We start from the raw sequence: 21316 nt of genomic DNA on the forward strand, positions 1-21316 counted from the left end.
GGTCGCGCGGACTTTCTTTTAGTATCGATAGTGGTCCCTGGAATAATACAAAGAACAGCGCCATCACCGACTGAACGTATTTGTAATGCTTGTGGCCTTTGTTCTTCAAAGATATCAACTGCACAGTTATTCATTTCCTAGCCTTGAAGTATAAATCTTGTTATTATTACATGGGAACTTCTTATCTTAGGTTAATTAGCCCTTCACTAAAATCTACTAACATTTGTAGCAATTCCTATTCTAATGAGTCATCGGTGTTACCCCTCATTGAATGTGTGTTAAATGTCATGCTCCACACTTTGAATAAGACATCATGTTAAATTTGTCTGAAAATAAAATATAAATTAGCTGATATAACGCCAGGAAAAAAGTGAAAACTTATAGGAGTTTATCCCCGGGATGAGTGGTCCAACCTATCTCTGGATTACATTAGATCTGTTGTTGTATTAGCTTTACCACTTCGTCGGCAGTCATTGTATTGGGGAAAAAGAAAACTATATCATCCAAGTTAAGTAAAATTTGCAACTATCAAATAATTCAGTTCATTGGTTCCATGCAATGCATCACAATCTGCAATTGTTTTCTCTCACTGGTGCGATCGATATCATTATCAACATTTTGAAAGCAATTTTTTTCAAATTTGTGATATTTTGCACAGATCTTTCAACTAACATCCTAATTTGAAACTGAGTGAGTGTGGCTCAGAGGAGACGTCAAAATACATTCCCCTTTCAATATACTATAGTACTCAACGTTAAGCACTTCACCTGTTTATATCGTTTTACGTTCTTCATCGAAACGTCAACAATCATCACTCTTTTACGGGTGTGATGTCTTCGCTATGGCGACTGGGCGCCATATTTTGTTTAATAGCTCCAATCCCATCCACAATTTCCTAAATCTTGCTTCATTACTGTCGACTTGTAACACCTGGTTTAGAGCGGTCCAAACCTGTCCAATAGTTTCGTTCAAGAAATGGCGGACAATTTGAGATGAAAGTTTGCTCATATCATCATCAGTCTAAGTACTTGCAAGATTGCTAAAATTTGTTTCCATGAAATGTGCAGTATGAAGCTTATAACCTTTGACCTACTTTCTCATACCTCTACTACCACACGAGCCAGAAGGTTCGATTGGGATATTGATCAATATGAAACAACAGATAAAGCCATTTGTGCGGCCTTGCTTGGTCTCAACCTACTTTGTCATAACTTAGACATTGCTAGTAAAAGCTAGATGTTCTGTTTTGGTAAGATATTGACCGGTACAGGACAAAACAATTTTCACCAAATAGTCAGATGACCTTGGATGACTTTGACCTATTTATATATTACGGCAAACACATGGGCTAGAGGCTCATTTTGTGAGGAATATTGATTGGTATGGGACAGGTTTTTTCCAGAATTATAGGATGACCTTTGGTGAACTTTGACCTATTTTTGCCGATCTTCGCAACTGCATGGACTAAAGCTTTGGGATTAAATGGCAAGAGGTACACTGTCGCTCTTATAATTAACATACTTCTTTAAGTATGTGCATACCTAATTGGAGGCTAACCAATACAGGGAAATGATGACCATTTTATGTTGCACACGGAAAGTATGAGGACAAAATTTTGATGTGACCTTTTCTAACTTTTAACCTCCATGCTGTTACGTATTTCAGCAACTAACTCATGCACACCCTGTATATTTCCATTTTTTTCTTTTTAAACGAAAGTTTGTGTTACCAACAAGTATGCAGCTTTGATGTTTTGGTTTTGCTTTTGTGTTTACTGGTACGCTATTCTGTCTTCGCATGCTGTATTGTGGGGTAGACCAGAACAATACTGAGATTGAATACTGTGCTTGTTTGTTTATGTGGTTCCCAGTTTTCCTGTTATATTTCTAGCTGTAAATAGTGTCTTGCACATAAAGAATACGTGTTTTGTCGGTAGGATAATACTCTGTGAAATGTACGAAGAGTACGTACACCTTTGAAACACATCATAAAATATCAATGCCTTTGCTTGCAGTCGTTCATGTGTTTTCTATAAATTACCTTTCAGGTTTTATACGTGGCGCAACGTCGTTCACAACGAATTCATACTATGGGAAGAACACGGCAACTCCAATCTGGTTATCTCATGTGGATTGCAAAGGAAATGAGCAAAGCCTACTTGATTGCCCTTCCGAAAAACAAAATGGAAAAAATGACTGTGATATTGACCGAACAGCCGGAGTAGTATGCAAGGGTAATATAGCTTTTTGAGATCTCTGCTGTCAGTAACGCACACCTTATGCAAACACATTTACTAAGTTGTCCATTGCTATTTTGTACAATTTTGCTCTCCTCAAAAAAAAAAAAAAAACAAAAACGAAGTACTATGGTATTGATTTTGGTATGCATGTACACTTGAATTTTCATGTTGAAGATTACCGTGAATTACTCTTGACAGAAAAGTATACATTATATATTACATGATGACATATGTAAATGTTTCGAATATGCTAGCCGAAAACTTTCGTCTCATATTGTTAATACACGACAGAATTGGAATCGACGATTCGAAATAAGAAAAATAAAGTTAAGATGTCTGTATATACCTAGTTCGACATTGTCTGGTTGCTTAAGATATCACTTCAGATCCCTAGTTTCCCATGTGATTATTTAAGGGATAAAGCAATGTCACATCATTCAAACTTTGACATTCCATGATATCAGCCAAAGTCTCTGCAATAAACACTTCTTGTTTTGCATAGCTGATTCGATGTCTTATTCGGTAATAATTTTTCCTGCACATATATGAATTAGATTAGTTTGTCTTACAGTAGCTTTCGAATATTTTATGTATTCCACTTTTATTGTCTGGTGTGTCGTTTTGTAGAAGGGTTATTTCTATTTCAAGTGGGTTTACCATACAATGACAAGAGTGCTTAAATGCCATGATGCCATTATATAAGTATTGAAAGTCTTCTTTGAAGTCATGTACAAATTGTTGCAAAGTACTTCATTTCATATATGTGCCATGACCACTCCATTAGGTTGCATTCGAGTTCTCACCCATATATCATGTCTTTGTGTAACATTGTAGAACAGGGTAAAGAATAAGTGATAATACTCAGAGTAAAATCGGGGTTCACATCATCAACACTTATTACAGCAAACATAGACAGGACCAGAAGGCCACCTCGCAAGAGGATGGGTTAGTAACCCAATATGAAGGTTATATTTTTTCCATGCCTACCGTACAAGGCCAAGATTCAACAATCACACACACACACACACACACACACACACACACACACACACACACACACACACACAGATACATACACAGAAATACACTCAAACAACATAGGAAATGACTTTGCTTGTGACTGAACGGCAGGGAGGGGGGCATTGTCCACCATGGCAGTACAAATAATTTGGTACTAGTAATTTTCTTTTCAATATTTATTGTAGGCCACGTTAGAATATCTGGAGGATTTGTTGAAGTTTTCCATCGAGGAAAATGGAACAGCATTTGTGAAGGAACAGACTGGGATACTACAGAAGCTAATGTTATTTGCAGGGAGCTTGGTAAGTGTTGAATAAATGTCTTTCTAAGTAAACAATACATGTATATATCGATGGAGAAACGACGTTGTTGTAGACTATGAATGGTCATATGTTCTTTGCATTTGGGGGTTGTGTTGACATCTCACATTCGATAGAACGCTATTTCTGCTATGCATTCTTTAACACTCTGGAACTGTTGGATGTTGTTCAGTACGTGATTTTTCTTCGCCTTCTCTGAACAGTGAGAGAGACAGATCATTAGAAAAGAAGTTCTGATAAAGAATATGAGGCTGAAAAGACAAAAGGCTTTGAATTATTTCAATTTCGGTTCACCTTCAGGCAATAAGTATCGCTGACTTTGAATTTTGCCTCCTAAATCATGGTAGGTTAATTCAATGGTTTTGAAACAAATTGAATACTATAACAACGAAGTTTTTTAATCGCTTGATATTCAAATTAGCATATTCTATCTATAATATTGTCAAAATGTATAACAGGCACGAAGAGCTTAGCTTTTCTAGTGTGAAAAACATTTGTTGCCAGCTTGAACATTGGGATAAGCATGTAATATCTGTAAGTTTACAAAAACAAACATGTAAACTGTGGCTTGTCAACAACATTGTTCTCACCAATAGCCTGGTATTTTATATACAAAGAGTTCACTGTTTTTGAAATCTCAGGTTACTCCGGAGGTGTTCCCAGACCTGGAAGGCAAAGAGAGGAAAATGGAAAGACAAAGGGAATTTGGATGTCAAAAGTTGAGTGTGGTGGACATGAATCATCAATATTTCATTGCAAGTTAACAAAAGAAGATGGACATTCAAGCTGTGATAATGTAGCCGTTGTTGAATGCGAAGGTTAGAGTTTACAAAACTAAATACATCACCTAGAGCAATCGAGGCGTTCGTGCTAGTGGGATCCAAGGCTATCATCTTAACACTGCTTTACCTTTCAAGCAGTGGCTGTTACCCAGCAAAATGTCAACTTTTACGCAAGTCGAAACGCCGCACCAGATGCCGGGCAACCGAACCCTACAGGGACTGAGAAAATTGTTCGGTGTGGGGAGGTGTTCGGTTTATAGAGGTCTTTTAATATAGAGTTCTATTGAAATGGGTTAAAATAGGGTTCAGTTTAGACAGCTTCCCAGTTTAGACAGGGTTCGGTTTAGACAAGTTTCACTGTAATTGGATCTAAGTATGATCGATATGCAAAAAGAGTACAGTTGAAATTGGTGCACTTAGTCTTCCTATTAAACCTGATTGCAGAAAGTCATATACTAGTAATCAGTAAAGTCATTAACAAGACTATAGAACTGTCAGGCTACCTAAATATTTACATCAAAGTTGGTTTACTAATGCTTGACATATAACCTAATGCACAGATTCGTTAGTCATGTAAAATCCAGTAATGCCTTAAAAATCATTGGTCAATATATCATGCAATTTGGTACACAGCATCAACGTTAGGAAATCTAAGTCAGATGACGGTTTACAAAAACGTATAAACATATTCGACAAACGTTTTATTATTGGCTAACATTCTTTCATTTCTACTCTACAGGTCTGTACTATCATAAGTTCTGCCCTTTTTGATTTCGAAAGCATTTGCTACTATGGTCTTGTTTTGTACGTTATGTCGGCTTGTAGAGACTATCAACATTTCGTTCCAGCAAGGAAGACCATACCGATTAATATTACTGGATATCGCCCTATTCTTTGCTAATGACAGTTATCAAAAAGTTATTAGTGTGATAGTTGAGAAGTTTCTTGTCACGGGAAAATGTTACCCTTAAGCGGTATATGAGAAAAAGTTGTCAATCTGTGTATCAGAAACCGAGGTGCAGATACTGAAAACCGATTGTCAGACAATGACGGATAGTATCACTAACACCTTTCATGTCGCATCATTGTTTTCCGATAACTGCAGAAAAAGATATGGCGGCCAGGCTTGTCGGTGGCAAAAACCCATATGAAGGAAAATTAGAAGTCTTCGAGGGACAAGAATGGAGGGCAGTTAGCAAATATGGCTTTACTACAACTAATGCCAAAGTAGTGTGCAAGGAATTAGGTAAGCTATCTGTGTGATAACCACCAAAATATATTAAAGTCATCTGTAATAGTGAGAAAATTTTCTCTGATCTTTATTTTGTCACCTAATATTTTGCATTCCCTGAAATTTTGAACGAAAGTCTTTGACACTGTTATAATGCCACAGATGTGTATGTCAGTGGCTCTTTACTGTTCACAAAATAGACTTCAAAAAGACTCCTTTATTGTTAACACGATTGGAACTAATTTGGGATAATTGGATGGTGAAGTAATGTCGATTTAATCTACAAATGTTATCTCATCTGCTTTTCTTTTTATATTACACACTTGTTTTATGAGTAATTTGCGATATTGCAACATTCAGCTATATGGCACCTAACACTTTTGAGAAATTTGCAAAATATGAAAATCCAATTATCCCAAATTAGTTCCAATCCTGTTTGTTAGTTATTTGGAATTATCTTCAATTGTCAAGTCTGGATATGTCTAGCGCATGCTGAAGGTCAGTGATATTCCAAGTTCTATTATTTTCCTCGGGTCTTTACACAACTGTGAAAGACTATGACTTGCATAATATTTGTTAATCGTAGCTCAGAAGAGGAACATGTTATGGAAGCCAGATCGTCTTGGTCAAGCAATGTTGTATTAAATTCTCTTGATTCAAATTTAGTTAATCACATTTCTGCATAGTTCAGATTACGTAATGACAATTATGCGCACGTGTTTGTACATGCTTTCAGGATACCGTGAAGATGGCGCTCGAGTAGTATCAGCATCGTACTATGGCACTGGACAAAAGACCGTAAAGAAGGTTTATTGCCATGTAAATGAAAACAGCCTCTCTGAATGTAGTATGGGTACAATGCTAACTAACGCATCTGAGGCCGTCGGAATCATCTGCGGTGGTAAGTTTCAAACATGAAAACCACAGAGCGTCTGTGTTTCTCCTAAATCTCCTTAACCCGATTGCGTGACGAAAGTGAAGCTTGCCATCTGAAACTACTACAGAAAAGTAAATTTGCAGGAGTTTTGATTCATGAAATAGAAAACTGAACGATGATAAAGCTTGTGTAATATCTCCGGATATTTAAAAAGCTCGCCTTCTCAAACTGTGCGACAGAAATTTAAAGTAGTGCAGGTCTGTCTGTCTGTCTGTCTGTCTGTCTGTCTGTCTGTCCGTCTCTCTCTCGCTATCGAGCTAGCTAGATAGCTCGCTAGTAAATCGATTTATAGATAGATAGATAGATAGATAGATAGATAGATAGATAGATAAGTAGATAGATAGATAGATAGATAGATAGAAAAATAGATAAGTAGATAGATAGATAGATAGATAGATAGATAGATAGATAGATAGATAGATAGATAAGTAGATAGATGAGTAGATAGATAGATAGATAGATAGATAGATAGATAGATAGATAGATAAGTAGATAGATAAGTAGATAGATAGATAGATAGATAGATAGATAGATAGATAGATAGATAGATAGATAGATAGATAGATAGATAGATAGATAGATAGATAGATAGATAGATAGATAGATAGATAGATAGATAGATAGAAAAATAGAAAAATAGAGAAGTAGATAGATAGATAGATAGATAGATAGATAGATAGATAAGTAGATAGATAAGTAGATAGATAAGTAGATAGATAGATAGATAGATAGATAGATAGATAGATAGATAGATAGATAGATAGATAGATAGATAGATATGTGTGAATATGTACAATAGTTATTCATGGTTTTTATCTTGTAGGTACTGTACGACTGAACTCAGGCAATCTAGGAAATTCAAATACAGAAGGATGCGTTGAAATGTTAATTGGTGATGCCTGGAAGAGTATTGGTTCAACTCATTGGATTGAGACCAATACTGATGTTCTCTGTAAGGAGTTAGGTAAGAAGACCTTTTGGATGTTCGGAATGCCTTGGCCACTACAATTTACATGTTCTTTCTAAATCCATTCATAGATTTGTTAATTTTGGGAGGTGTTTCTTTTTATTATTTTAGGTCGATTTATTTCAATATTTTCAAGTGGTTAAAATCCCAGAATTACAAATTTGATATAGGCCAGAGAAAAAAATCTCGTTTATCGGAATTTTTGGATCAAGGTTCAGGAGCGGCGAGAGACAATTTTTTTATTTTTTAGGCTAAAGGTAATCGCGGTCACTTGGACTTTTTCGCCGGGATGCAGACAAGGCAAATTTATCTTTTCCCCGTTTAAGCTAACCAGAAATATCTCAGACAAGATACACTGATACTGGTTATTGAATTCAACACTATATTTCTCAATAATAACACAGGGGATTACATATACGGTCGGTGTTTGCACAGACATATTCTGAGTATTTCAACATGCTCTCATTGTCATAAATTTTTATACTTTCGATGCAATTTTCATTCAATCCGATGCACCGCCCATCGTCTGCTGTCACGATCTTGGTAAACAGATCGCCAAACGTTTTATCAGGACAAACACTGAACAGCGTCTTTGGAACTAACTGTTGGCCATCACGTCGAATGCTGGCGATCAAATTAATAGTCATGGTGTACTAACCTTGACAAAACGGAGAAATTTCAGCCAAAAATTGACCCAGTTTGTGTCGTGATTTGCAAAATTCAGACGTCGCAACAACGTGTTGACAGAGCTCGGTGACACACCGGAAGTCTCATTCAGAATCCCACATATCCACGAAAACCCGACGAATTGTAGGGCGCCGCCAGCGGCGGTACTGAAGTATTTGCAATGCAGAAGTATGAATTTGCCGAAATAAAAAAAAATCCAAATCGGGCAAAGTAGAAGCGGCGATTCCGATGAACAATTTATTTTTTCTTCCTGGCCTTATATCTCCTGTGCCTAATGGATAGCTCTACCAGTTGAATAAAGTAGAAAGCTTAGCCTATGTAAACTGTCACCTGTAATCTAAATATGCCCATATATGGTCAAAGGGGCGTTCCTTTGTATTCAAAATGCCCATGTGAGGGCGCTGTTTTTAAAAAGCGGCCACCCGCTGAAAATCTGTGATTGGTTAGATTTTTCTCTTTCCATGGTAACTGTGGCAAAATTGGAACAGGTGACAGTATACCTTTAATAGGTGTTAGATGTGTTCACTGTGCTTACACGCTGTGGTATAGCTCTAAAACTCCACGCTGCAGTTAGCTAAGTAATTGAAACTTTTCTAGCTCGGTGTTGTAAAGTAAATAGTTAGTTACCTTTCAATTCCTCGGGGCGGGGTGTATGTGAGAGTTTGTGTGTGTCAATGTGAACTATTGCTGTATAAACGCTGAATTGATTGAACTGACATTTTACACTGAAACATTCCCGTTTGATAGTGATAGATTTAACTTCTAAAGCTTTTGTATATAACTTCGTTATTTAAAGTGATGCGTGGCTCTTTCTCGTAGTCACATCGTTATCAACTTGCCTTTGGAGAAGCCCTACCATCCACTATCAAGTACCTGATATGAACTGAAAATGCTCCCATGTGTCAATATATGTTACTTTTGTCAGTAAATTGACAAATTTCTCTGACATTGGCACAAGTTTGCAAAGTTGTTGGAATTGGTATGATCAACATCACGAGCAATATTATTTATCGCTTCAATTGAAAATATCATGTATAGAAATTAGTAATCAACAAAAATGAAAATATTAAATTTCCTGCTATAAAATTATTGTATCATCACGTTATGGAGCATATTTGATCATATTTGGTCAAATCGTCCAAGTATTGTATACCGAATTGTGCAAGTTCATGAAATATGCAAAATTCCACTTTGCTGACGTGAAAATTCTAAATGTCTTTCATTACTTTTATATCATTTTATCATCAGTAAACATAGCACTTTAATGAACTTTAATTTGGTCATGTCCTTTTAGTTAAATTCTTTACAGGGAAAAATTCATTGAATGGACAAAATGCCAATTAGATAACATATAAAATTTCGTCAAGTTTTGTAAAGTCAATGTAAATATAAGTTCCTTATTTGAAAAGTTCATAAAATATGCAAATTTTAAGAGCCAGTGTTATAAAACTCTGTATTACCTTGAACTATGGAATTTTCGTTAATTAATATCAGTAACAAGGTTGAAAAGATTTGATAGTGTCATACTGAGAATGTAGCATTTCGTATTCACCATGAGGGAGCAACGTTTTCTGATCATATAGGCGGAAGTTGCCTTTACGGAGGGAGTTTTTTGAGCCACCTCTCCAAGTAAAACAAATCGCAGTCTGTACCTTTTCATTGTAAGACATCGTTAATATCTCAGAGCTATTATGAAAAACGCCCAAAGTGGTGACTTGTGGTCGAAGGCAGATTGAAAACTTTTTTGAGTTGCATGTCCCATGGAGCAAGCTTATAATGGTACCAGACATATCAGTTATGGTCCCGATTTAATCAGATTTTTTTTCCGCCAGTAATAATATTTTCCATTTTATAATTGCAGGATTCTCCAACGGTGTTAAAAATGACAACTGTGTGAACTGCCCTGCGCAGAGTCAGGAAGTTAATTCTCTACAGTGTACAGGTTCTGAAAGGAGTATCCAGATGTGTCGCTACGAAAACATAGGCACAACGACAACATCAGCTTGTGTTCGCTGTGAAGGTCAGACCCTTCATATTTCAACATTTTGAATTGATAACCAACAAGACAGTTATTCATTTCATTGTACATTATATTACCATGCCCTGCCAGTCGCATTTTGATTGGTCGAGCTGAACCACGTGACTAACCACAAATGCACAATAATGATTTGTTACATGCCCGCGAATGTGAATACTAAGATTAACAACTCAAAGTATCGTAACGTAACTTTACAGCTGAAACGTAAATCATAGTCAATCACAAAATAAAATGGAGCACTTGTGGACCAAGTTGAGATACTTTTCGTCTGAAAAAATCTCCGGAATTGCCAATTTTTTTACAGCGCGCGTGACAGTGCGTTGCGTGTTCTCAGTTCTTGGGCCTAGTTGTCGTCGCTTGGGAAATTTTCGCAAACTTTGACTTTTTTCTTTGTTTCGTTGATAATATAATGGAAATAACAGATTCCGCCCTGGCCATTAAGGTTTATCTATTTAACTATCACATTCAACACAAACAGAGTGGGTTTTACGAGAAGGAAAACCACGACGGTGTTCTTCTAAAACTTGTTTTTCGAAAGTCCGCTTGTTGTTAACAGCAGCCAGATAGCGTCAACAATTTGTTTGCCATCATGCCAGTATTTGCTGAATGAAATTGATTATATATTATGGAAACGCTTGCTGCAATGTTGCAAATTTGTGCGTGTAACTATGAACATAGGGTTTGCATTTTTGCTAAATTTGATATTAATATTTTATTTTATTATTTTCATCTCTCCGCTTTTGTATGGCTTTAAAAAGTTTAGGAGCGGCAGGTTAAAAGTAGCTTGTTTGGTAGGCCGGTAACCGGAACCATTCAATATGTTTCCCTTTGCCTATGGTCTCTATGCAATCAATATGTCCTGATGTATCCTTCTACAAATTTCTTTTCATGATTTATCGTTTTAGTCCTTATGTTGCCCAGGATAATAAATGGCTTGTATAACAGCTAGATATTTTCTCGATCATTGTTTGCTCATAATAATTTACATCTCAGCGACATACTTTGAGAAAATAGCTGGGGTGCTGTATTTTTTCATTTTCTATGCCACCCTTTAGCACGCTAGAATGGCTGTCTTGTACTTAGGAACAGGCTATACAGGCTATCCCTATGGCACTGACCTAATACTTTGCCTCGCTCAAATTTTTAAAAAATGTGCTCCGAACTAGCCCTGGCCTCTATAAATTTGCCAGCTTGATCTTATTTCATATCTTCCAGTTTCGCTAATTGTCAGATGGTTATTCCTGCATCGGCCCCAGAACCAATTTGCATTCCGCAAAAATATGCCACAAATTGAGCACAAACGCCTTATCTTTTCTCAGCTCCGAAGTTGAGACTGGTCGATTCACAAGAATCGAACAAAGGAAGACTCGAGGTACAAATCGATGGAGTGTGGGGAAGAGTGTGCGCTAATTCTTGGGACATCCACAATGTTCATACAGTATGCCGCCAGTTAGGTGAGTTTAGTAAGTTATCTAAGATAAAATGAACTTTTGAAGTGCCTAAACAGAGATAAGTAAACTCTTCTAATTGCGATTTCTAATTTTGGAGTTAACTCATTGCATTTTTTATTTGAATAGAATTTCCCGACGACTCAACCATTTTGTTGCCAAATGGTTTCTATGGAATCGGAACTGGTGAAATTTTCCTGAATGACATAGACTGCCATGGATATGAAGACACACTAGCATCCTGCCCATCAGTAATACCAAATACGGAAAATGACGATTGTGATGCAGCAATTATTTGTAAAGGTGCTATTATTTAAGTATATAGTTCAAACTTAATACATTTCGTTCCAATATGCATTTTGCGTTAAACAAGAACTGTAAAAAAACAAAGATTCAACATATTCCAGTGACAAAAAGGAAAACTCAAATGGTTTTGTAGGATAACGGAGATACGTTTCCGCATGTTGTGTTTATAAGACAAGTGTCAAACATTTTAATGATATTAGCATTACGTTACTTAAACGCATATTGACCGTAAGTCTGCTGGCAAGTAATTTCTGTGCTTACGGTGTGATGTTTCCTTTTGTAGTGAAAATCAAGTTATGTATTAGTTGTGAAGAATTTGAACTGCTTGCCATTCTTCATCATTCACAAACTTAAACCTATTTAAATAGCCCATTAAAGTCTATGAATAGCCTAGTGTGTAACTGTGGAAATGTTTTTTTAAATCATAAATTAATTATTATTTCCACAGACAAAGCATATCAAGGATTCACACGTAATCCATATTTTGTAAAATTTAAATGTTGGATATTTTATATTATACTGAGAACAGGAATTCAGCTATGGTTGCTATGTCAACTGTTGCTGTGTAAGAGTAAGAAAGACATGAAAATAGAATACAGTTTGGAGAAGAAGCAACTAACCTTAGAAACTTTTTTTATGAACGTCTGTTTCTTTTTTATGCCTGTAGCAAAACTTCGATTGGTAGGTGAGAAAAATAGCCCAAATAAAGGAAGAGTTGAGGTTTTTATGGACGGTGAATGGGGAAGAGTTCTCGACCACTCGTGGGATCCTATCGATGGAAAAATATTGTGTAGTGAACTCGGTAAGTTTAACTATGTTGTTTTAGAACATACACAATGTGTATTGTCAATTTACACAAAGTTAAAAAAGGTCTCGCACTAAATGGTTTGACGTTCTTGCTGTTGTCAAAATGATTATCAAAAAAAAACTGATGAAAACTTCGTCAAGCGCACAATATGTGAAACAAATTTATCATTAATGCAAAAAGTATATTAATGAGCATGGTTTTTGGTAAACTTATAACGAGTAATTTCATTTGAGAAAATCATTTGCCAAGAATCTGACACAAATAGATTATACCGTATTGCCCGTGATCATATTTTGATTATGCAGCATTCAGCTGATAGCTTCCTTTCGGTCAATACAGATCGCCACTCTTTCATTTTATGTATAGTAATTGTTTTTCATAGTAACTATCGTTTTCGTCTGTTGTTGAATTTGATGCACAATTTTTCAGGGTTTCCTGATGTTGAAACAAGCACCTCCCACAATGGACATTACCCTGTGGATGCAGGTCAACCTGTGCATATGAATGGGGTAGAGTGCAACGGAAACCCCAAAAGTCTATTTGCTTGTGACTATAACCAAGACCCAAGCCAGGGAACAGATGTTATCGTCCATTGCAAACGTGAGTTTTTGAGTCTCGACTCTGTTTTGATGTAACTTTTCTTGACGCGTCTTATGTTGAAGGCGGTCTCTTGTGAAACTCTATGTCGCCCTGTCCTAATTGTTGCGTCACCGAATACGTCGAGTGCTATTGTCTGACCAGTCATTTACTTAGGCTGCGTTCACAAATAACGGTGGGGAGAGGGGGCTGGAGGAATCGCGTTTTTTTTCAGATCCCCCACCATACCCTCAAATATTTTCAAGTACCTCGTCTATTTTTCCACCCTCTCCAATTATCATATAGCCGCATTTATTAGGGATGCACGCAAAGTCATTTTTAAACGCATCTGTGGACTTTTGGATTTATCAGTCTAAGTCGATTTGAGTTAATCCAATCGGAAAAAGTAAAAAGTAAAAGGGCACCAAAACATTTTCAAGTCCGCCTCTACAACCCCCAAAATTTTCGAATCCCCCCAAATTCCCCCTCTCGCACGCACACACACACACAGACACACACACACACACACACACACACACACACACACACACACACACACACACCGTATTTGTGAACGCAGCCTTAGCAAGAAAGAAACCACAGTCGAACTTTCCCCGCATATAAACTTTGCATGGGCGATTTTTTCTCACCAGTGACAAGATATACTTCTCTTGACTATGCATATCTAAAACTAGTTTCTTATTCTATGTTAGCTAGATTCAGTCTTTTTAAGAGATATTGTCTCATGCGGAGTTAGTGAGATCTGTCCTTTGTTTGAAATGTCCTGTAAGCTATATAACAGTTGATCACTAGTGTAATCGAGGAGGTATCGGTGTCCTAACAGCTTCAGTTGAGCATTTCGCGTCTTATGTATTTAGGTTCAGTATTGGTAATTGCAAAGACAGGCGATTGGGTCAGAAGGCCGATAGGCAATGCCTCCGACCGGCCCTTGTGGAGGCTATGAAAGACCTGGCTTTTAGCCCCGCCCATTGGCAATCATCCGAGTCTGTGTATCCTAGCAAACTACGCGTGCCTGGGGTAAGGGCAACACGATGGGTATTTATGATAGCCCGGGGTTGTTTATTTCATTGCTGGTATAACATTTTTGTGTCTGAATTATCGTGCGAGTATTGCGTCATACCATCCTTTCTCATCATAATATTATATTAGGTTCTCACAACAGGTAACCTTACTGTTACGTTTGGTCATTGTACAACATGCATGGTGATGTTGCTATAAGTTTTCTGGCATTTTGCGTTACAGGCTTACAAAATGAATAACGAATAGTATGATAATCGAGTACGATTTGGTTGTTTTTATCATGAACAAGCAGCTGGCCATTAAAATGTGCACATCGTAATAATTTGGCACTTTAAAGAGCGTCATGTTATGTTACTAACTGGTCCGATGGCGTGTTTTTTCCATTTGATTTTCACTTTTCTATTTATTTTTTCGTTTGATTTGTGATGTTCCGAAATAAGAAATGCCAAAATTTTAAAACAGGGCATACGGCACGCTTTTAAATTATATGAAGCTGCAAATGTTGGTCTATCAGCTACTGCAACAGCAGAAGGTGAACTACAATAGCTGGTACATTCATTTGTTATTTGTATTGGTCAGTAGCAAAAAGTTGTGTGTAAGATTATGAGCATATTTCTGATGTTACAGATAGTGTACAGGCATTGTTTTGTTCTAGTTCTTCCAGTAAAATACTTCCACGCATGTGAAAATGGAAATGTATAGTTTTCTATGCATGTGTTATGTATTACAAACCGACTGTATGTAGCGAGTAGATTATTGTCATATTCTGAAGTGATTTCAATTTGTAAACTTTCAGCACGAGTAAAATTGATAATTGACGGTGACGGGTCAAACGTCTACAACCATGGCTTTGTGGAAGTGTATTACAATGGCGAATGGAAACTGGTGTGCGCAAATCATTTTGACATCGGGGATGGCATGGAAGTTTGTAAAGAATTAGGTATGGACAACTTTTATTAGACAGTTGCCACGAACGTTAAAATGTGCTCATATTTTTCGTAATTAAAACCATTAAAACGATGAAGAGATTTGAAATTTACTGTAACACACCTAGGTAAGATAGCATTCGAGTCATAAAAGGTATACAGTCACCTGTTATCTAAATATGCCCATATATGGTCAAAGGGGCGTTCCTTTGTATTCAAAATGCCGATGTGAGGGCACTGACAGTGGAAAAACCAACGTAGACAAGTTTCAAAATTGTGGAAACTCATTTTAACACTTTGACTATTATACCAAAAGCTTCATGTCGCGGCAATATCTCGGAATTTTCGGACAAAGACATTTTACCATTCTCCGTTTCAGGATTTGAGGATGTCAAGGCCATTCTCCCCAAGCAGAAGAGTGCTGATGTTTGGACTTTAGACAGAGGGTGTGGAAGTGCTGATTTATCCATATTTGACTGTCCGTTTGGAGAGAGTAACTGCAAAAGTCAAGGACTAGCCTATATTATCTGCAAGCGTAAGTAGATCAATTTTCCTCGAGAACATAATCCACATCATTTTATTGCATTCATACATAAATACAGTGTTCTGTAGCTTGTAAGTTAGGAATTATTGTAGCTGCCATACCAGTGCATTCAGACGAAGCAAACCTTGCAGATGTCGACGGCTAATCTTAGATTTCGCCTGTACAACTTCCATCGTAGTCACAGTTTTCGTTCCGTCCGTGCCGAGATATTAGTTTCACTTCGATAATAAAATTCTTATTCCAAATGTTCGAAATAAATACAGTTCTGCAAATCGTAATAATTATTTTCCACAGATATACAATCCGTTTCAATATTGTTGTTCAGGAGCGGGCGACAATATTTACCAATAGAAAGTAGTACCAGATAATAACTAATTTGCATAATTTAGCGTGAAATAGTTTCTTAACCAAGGTTTTCTAAGTAAACATTATTGTTTACAAAATTGCAGTTGGCAAAACACGCAAAATATTTTGCTGAAAGCAAGCAATTATTTAAATATTTAAAAGCAGTGATAATTAGTTCAATCAAAAGCTAAAGTACTTAGGAAAGTTTCACAGTTTTTCAGAAAATTGAGGGATTATGTTAACTCTGTGAAAATACCAATGTTATTTCGCTGCCAACATGTTTGTAATCTGTGGTACATATGTAATAATGCCTTTTCTTACACAAATGTAAATTGAACCAAATTTGTTGGAGGAGTCACTCCATAACTTTTAAGTGAGTACAATTACACATTGACATTCATTTATTAATCACTACAAGATATGCTTGATCGTTGAGATCAAACAGTGCAAGAAGCAACGCCCTTTATCATAATTGAATCCATGTTAATGTTAGTAAAATATACAAGGTTTCTTCCTAGCCTTAGCAATATTTAAATAGCTAGTTAATTGAAAAGATCTATTTTAGCATTGATATAGCTAACTTATAGGAATTCCGGATGACTTGGTTATTATGTCAACCACAACGTCAAAACTACAGACATCATTTTAGTTTTTGTTTTGTTCTGTTATATTGTATTGCAATAATCCAACAAGCATTAGACTAATGGTGTTTTGGTGAACTATTTTCAACGTTCAGTATAGTAATTTGCTATTAAAATGTGAAGCTGTGTATTATTTTGCTATTTTTAATCGACATAACTAAAATGCTACTCTCCTCAGAGAGACCCTGATCCGCCATGCGAACGATACATAAGATGGTCAACGTATTTGTTATTTTCATCACAAATTCCTCCTACAATAATCTTCCCATAACGCTGCCTACTTTAAATGGGATTTAGGTAAATCTGTAGCATAATAATTACCATGGACACCATCTTTATGTTCTTTTCAGCTCAAAGTACCTCTTTGTTGTCACGTCCATTCAAGATACAGTCACTCTATGCGATTATAATTTTACGTAAATCTTTATTGTACATTAGTTTACAATATTTACTAAAATTTGCATTTCGCAGCACGTGTTCAGCTTGTCGGGGAAGTCCCTTACGAAGGAGAAATTCAAATGTACAGAAATAACCAATGGGAGCCTATTCCTCATTCTACACTGGATCAGAAACTTTGCGATGTGGTCTGCAAAGAGCTTGGTAGGTTTTAATTGTACATGTATTGCCAGACTCTTGATGCACGCGACACATGCATGCCGTGTTCTTGTTGCAGAGTCTAAATCCGTTGTCAACTTTAAAACGTGATTCCATGCGGTATAAAGCTCCCCCACCCCCATCCCCAGCGAAAAGAGACTTACTCGTCTCTTTTTATTTAAATTCCACAATATCAAATATTGCAGATCCGACATCATTTATGTTCATATGTAGCCTTTCAGAAATGTTTTTCTTCCGATTTCTCAATATTAATTATTGGCATGAATGTTCAATATTGTATATCAAATAGCAATCAAATTTACTTGTATTCCCGGGAGTTATTTCAACAGGTGTGTTCAAATGATGGTGTAAATTGAATGCACATATTTCATTCCTTTTTGATTTTGTTTGTTTGGTTTTTTTTTTTGTTTTTTGCACTTTTTTAAAACATGTTCCGAATGGCTTATTTGCTAGTAATTCATAGCTTCGCAAAGACACTTTTATTCAACATTACTTGAATTTAATAGGTAAGAGTACAATAATATTTTCATTTCAATTTTTTCTTAATTTTTTTTCTCATCGTCGTAAAGTTCGGTAGCCTTAGAAATAATTGGCTCGTTTTCGGTTTCAAATTGTATTTTTCCTGACGCACGTATAGGTTGTGGGGGATGACTACCATCCCCTCTAACCAAACATTCGTCACATTTTTTACACGTTTGTCTTAGGTGTCTTCGTGATATTGCCTTAACTGTTTATCAAATGTTTTAATTGCAATTGGACATTACTTCTCGAAAAATGATTAGCCGTTTCAGTTAGCTTTATATTTATCTGATATACAGCTACTTTGTTCGACATAGTTTTATCAAAATCTGACTGGAAACTGTGTCGGACGCTTTGTCCCTCGTTTAACCCGATTTATTTTCCGCCAACATCTAGGCTTCCCTGGATGTGATTCGTTAAGCAATTCGCGTCGAGACCTTGACGTCAGTTTCAATATATCTACGGTGGAATGTTCCGACTCAGCATCGATCCTTGAAACGTGTCAGATTCAACCTGGTGGGATATCATCTCCAGATGTAGCATATGCTAGATGTGAAGGTAATTGTAATTTATGATATCACATCCAGGTCGTTTTATCCACTATGTTTTTACCTCGTCAGATCAAAAGAGATTGGTTTCCATAAGCTTAGTCTTGAACAATTGACACCCGAGTCACAGCAAATGGTTACTATATATTAATGAATATGAGTGTCCTGAAAACACCCTTGAATCAGGATCGGGTAAAACAAACGTTGCATGGAAACTGGACACTGAAGAATTACTATTACAAAATATCTCGTTTCTAGTCAGATGTTTATGTTAGATAAATGGTATATTATATGTAGTTATTATTATTATTGTTATCTTTATTAATCCTCGTTGGAAATTGGATTGCTCGCCACATAAATAAAACAGAAGCAAGTCACCACAAATGAAAACCACATGGAAACATAGCACAAAAAAATACAGACAGAGAGAAAGACAGGTAGACATAAAAGCATGCACATATATATATCTCTGCATGTTAAAACGATGTGCGAATGGTCATATGCGCGGTCCTTAGTTTCTATGAAAACATTCTGAATTATAGACCGAAATTGCTCTCGGAACAAAAGACATTTTGTAACGCTTTGTATTTGTTCCTGGTATTCTCAATCGTCCACTCTGTCGATTCGTTCATTGTCAAAGTCACTGTATACTAGTACAAGGGATGATTCGTGTCAGATAATATCTTTCTCACTCTATCAGTAATCTATTATACAGGTCTTGAATGGATACCTGGTTTCCCCCTATAATTCTCCTGGCTTTCTTAACGATTTCTCCAACCTGCCCTTGTCATGACCAGAAATCACATCACCCCAGCAGACAATACCAAAAGACAGAATACTCAAAACTGGAGCATTGTAAAACATGGAAAGGAGTTTCGATTAACATCAAATGATCTTAATTTACGAAGGCAGTACACGTGATTGTTAGTTTTCTTTATGATAAAATCAACGTTATCACAAAACTTCAGTTTGGCATCTAGTCTTGTACCAAGATATGTATATGTACTTGTTTTTCAACCTCGGCCCCGTCTATTAAAATGGGGTCAGGTTTTTCGCATTTCTTCTAAAGTCAATGTGCATTTCCTTGGTCTTCTTTACATTAAGATGCAGGTAATTTTCTTTGCAATACTGTACAAAGCGACCAATTTCATCAATATACTGAGAATGATTGTCCTAGTTAATTTTGCCTACCAAACCAAGTGGACAGGTCTCAGTGCAACTACGACAGTCAGCCGTGTATAAAGTAAAACGAAATGGGGCTAGAACAGTACCTTGGGGTGCACCTGTGTTAGAACTGATGGTTTGATTTGACCGTTTCCATATTTCAGGAAGAGAATTACTTTTGAAAACACATATTGAAAATGATGGAAAATATGTTGGCAAGTTGATTTGCACATATCTTGAGTAGTTCTTTTTATATGTTTGAGAATGGTGTAAACTTTCACATTTTCTGGGGAAATTTTGCTCGAAAATTTAAGACAAGAACCTGCAAAGTGTCTGTTATAGGTCATCCGTATGCATATCTCAAATGAAGTTACAAGTGGTCTTCAGACAGAATGCGCCATGAAGACAGATAGTCGGACTCTCAAACTATTACTAAATTCTTTTTGATTACCACTTGTGGGGGATGAATAAGGAGATGAATAAGGAGTTTTGTTTTCTCCTGTTTTGATAAACAACGATGGCAGCCACTTAGATTTCAAATATAGTTTAGTATTGAGGAATTGATTTTTCTAAATACCAAATTTACTGGGACCCCCGATTTTCATTCTTAATTTTGATAGACAGTAGTTGAAAGTGTGCTTGAGGGACACAAAATTTAAGTGTTTTATATTTGACGCGCGAACTACCTTAATATGCTGTGCTTTTTCATCTGATGAATATTGTCTTTTCTCGCCTTGCAGCTCCATTTCGGCTGAAAGCTGTTGAGAATGCTGTCTCTGCAAATGTACAGCTAATTGAGTATTACCACCTCGGGAAGTGGGGCCTGATTTGTGATGACTATTGGCACATTCAGGATGCCATGGTTGCCTGCAGGGAACAGGGTAAGTTTTTGCTCTTTTGTTCTTCAACCACTGAGTATTGATACACATTAACCGTTTGAGCGCTGTATTTTTCCCGCCGAAATTCTAATGCAAAATTTTACCAATTTTTATGAATTTTTCTGTAATTTTTTTATAATTTTGGACCAAATGGACATCACATTTCATTGGCTACAGTTTTTTCTCAAAATTTTGGCAAACATTACAGAAAAATTGACTGGGGTTTAGTATATAAAGGGGACAAAAATAGACTTTGGCGCTCAAAGGGTTAACTAAATCAGGAGGGTGATCTTGTATTGTTGGTAACACTTTTATATTTGAGCAGATTTGTGCCGTATTAACCCTTTCAGCGCCAAAGTCAATTTTGGTCGCCATACAAAATATACTCCAGTCAATTTAATTTTTTTTAATTTTTGCTAAAATTTTGATAGAAAGCTACAGCCATTAATATGTGATGTCTATTTGCTTCAAAATTATCAAGATAAATACAGAAAAATTAATAAAAATTGACAAAATGTTGCACTAAAATTTTGGTGGGAAAATTTACAGCACTCAAAGGGTTAAAGATAGCTTGCATCTCGAAAACTTTCGTTTAAATTTTCCGTGAGGGAAATTTCAAAATCAAGAATAAAAGTCAAAAGTATCTTTTCGAAATTTGTACAAGGGTAATAAATAACCCAATATTTCCCGACATTTGAAATTCAAAATGGCCGCCGTCCATGTGTTAACTTTATGA

The 21316-nt window shown here is 36.4% G+C and overlaps 2 protein-coding genes across 2 annotated transcripts in view; both read left to right on the plus strand.

Moving 5' to 3' along the window:
* The first annotated feature begins 3637 nt into the window (after positions 1–3637).
* Positions 3638–21028, plus strand: LOC139141566 (scavenger receptor cysteine-rich type 1 protein M130-like). Its single transcript, XM_070711159.1, has 16 exons — positions 3638–3668; positions 4221–4397; positions 5467–5607; positions 6329–6493; positions 7353–7493; positions 10045–10203; positions 11541–11675; positions 11799–11972; positions 12643–12777; positions 13213–13383; positions 15197–15340; positions 15706–15861; positions 17328–17456; positions 18387–18548; positions 20443–20583; positions 21012–21028. Exons 1-16 carry the CDS (start codon positions 3638–3640, stop codon positions 21026–21028), a joined length of 2178 nt encoding a protein of 725 aa, XP_070567260.1.
* Positions 20480–21316, plus strand: part of LOC139141567 (polycystin family receptor for egg jelly-like) — a 35651-nt gene continuing 34814 nt past the window's right edge. The window contains exon 1 of the mRNA XM_070711160.1: positions 20480–20583. The gene's annotated coding sequence lies outside the window, so the exon portion shown is untranslated. The remainder of the gene's footprint in view (positions 20584–21316) is intronic.

This window comes from Ptychodera flava, chromosome 10 (genome assembly GCF_041260155.1).
Source record: "Ptychodera flava strain L36383 chromosome 10, AS_Pfla_20210202, whole genome shotgun sequence".
NCBI classification, from domain to species: Eukaryota; Metazoa; Hemichordata; class Enteropneusta; family Ptychoderidae; genus Ptychodera; species Ptychodera flava.

Excerpts from the sequence above, each read along its gene's own strand:
- LOC139141566 (XM_070711159.1), top strand. The coding sequence starts at position 3,638 with ATGAATGGTCATATGTTCTTTGCATTTGGGG. Across the intron at positions 5,608-6,328 it reads AGTAGTGTGCAAGGAATTAG|GATACCGTGAAGATGGCGCT; the intron begins GTAAGCTATCTG and ends ACATGCTTTCAG. Across the intron at positions 13,384-15,196 it reads TGTTATCGTCCATTGCAAAC|CACGAGTAAAATTGATAATT; the intron begins GTGAGTTTTTGA and ends GTAAACTTTCAG.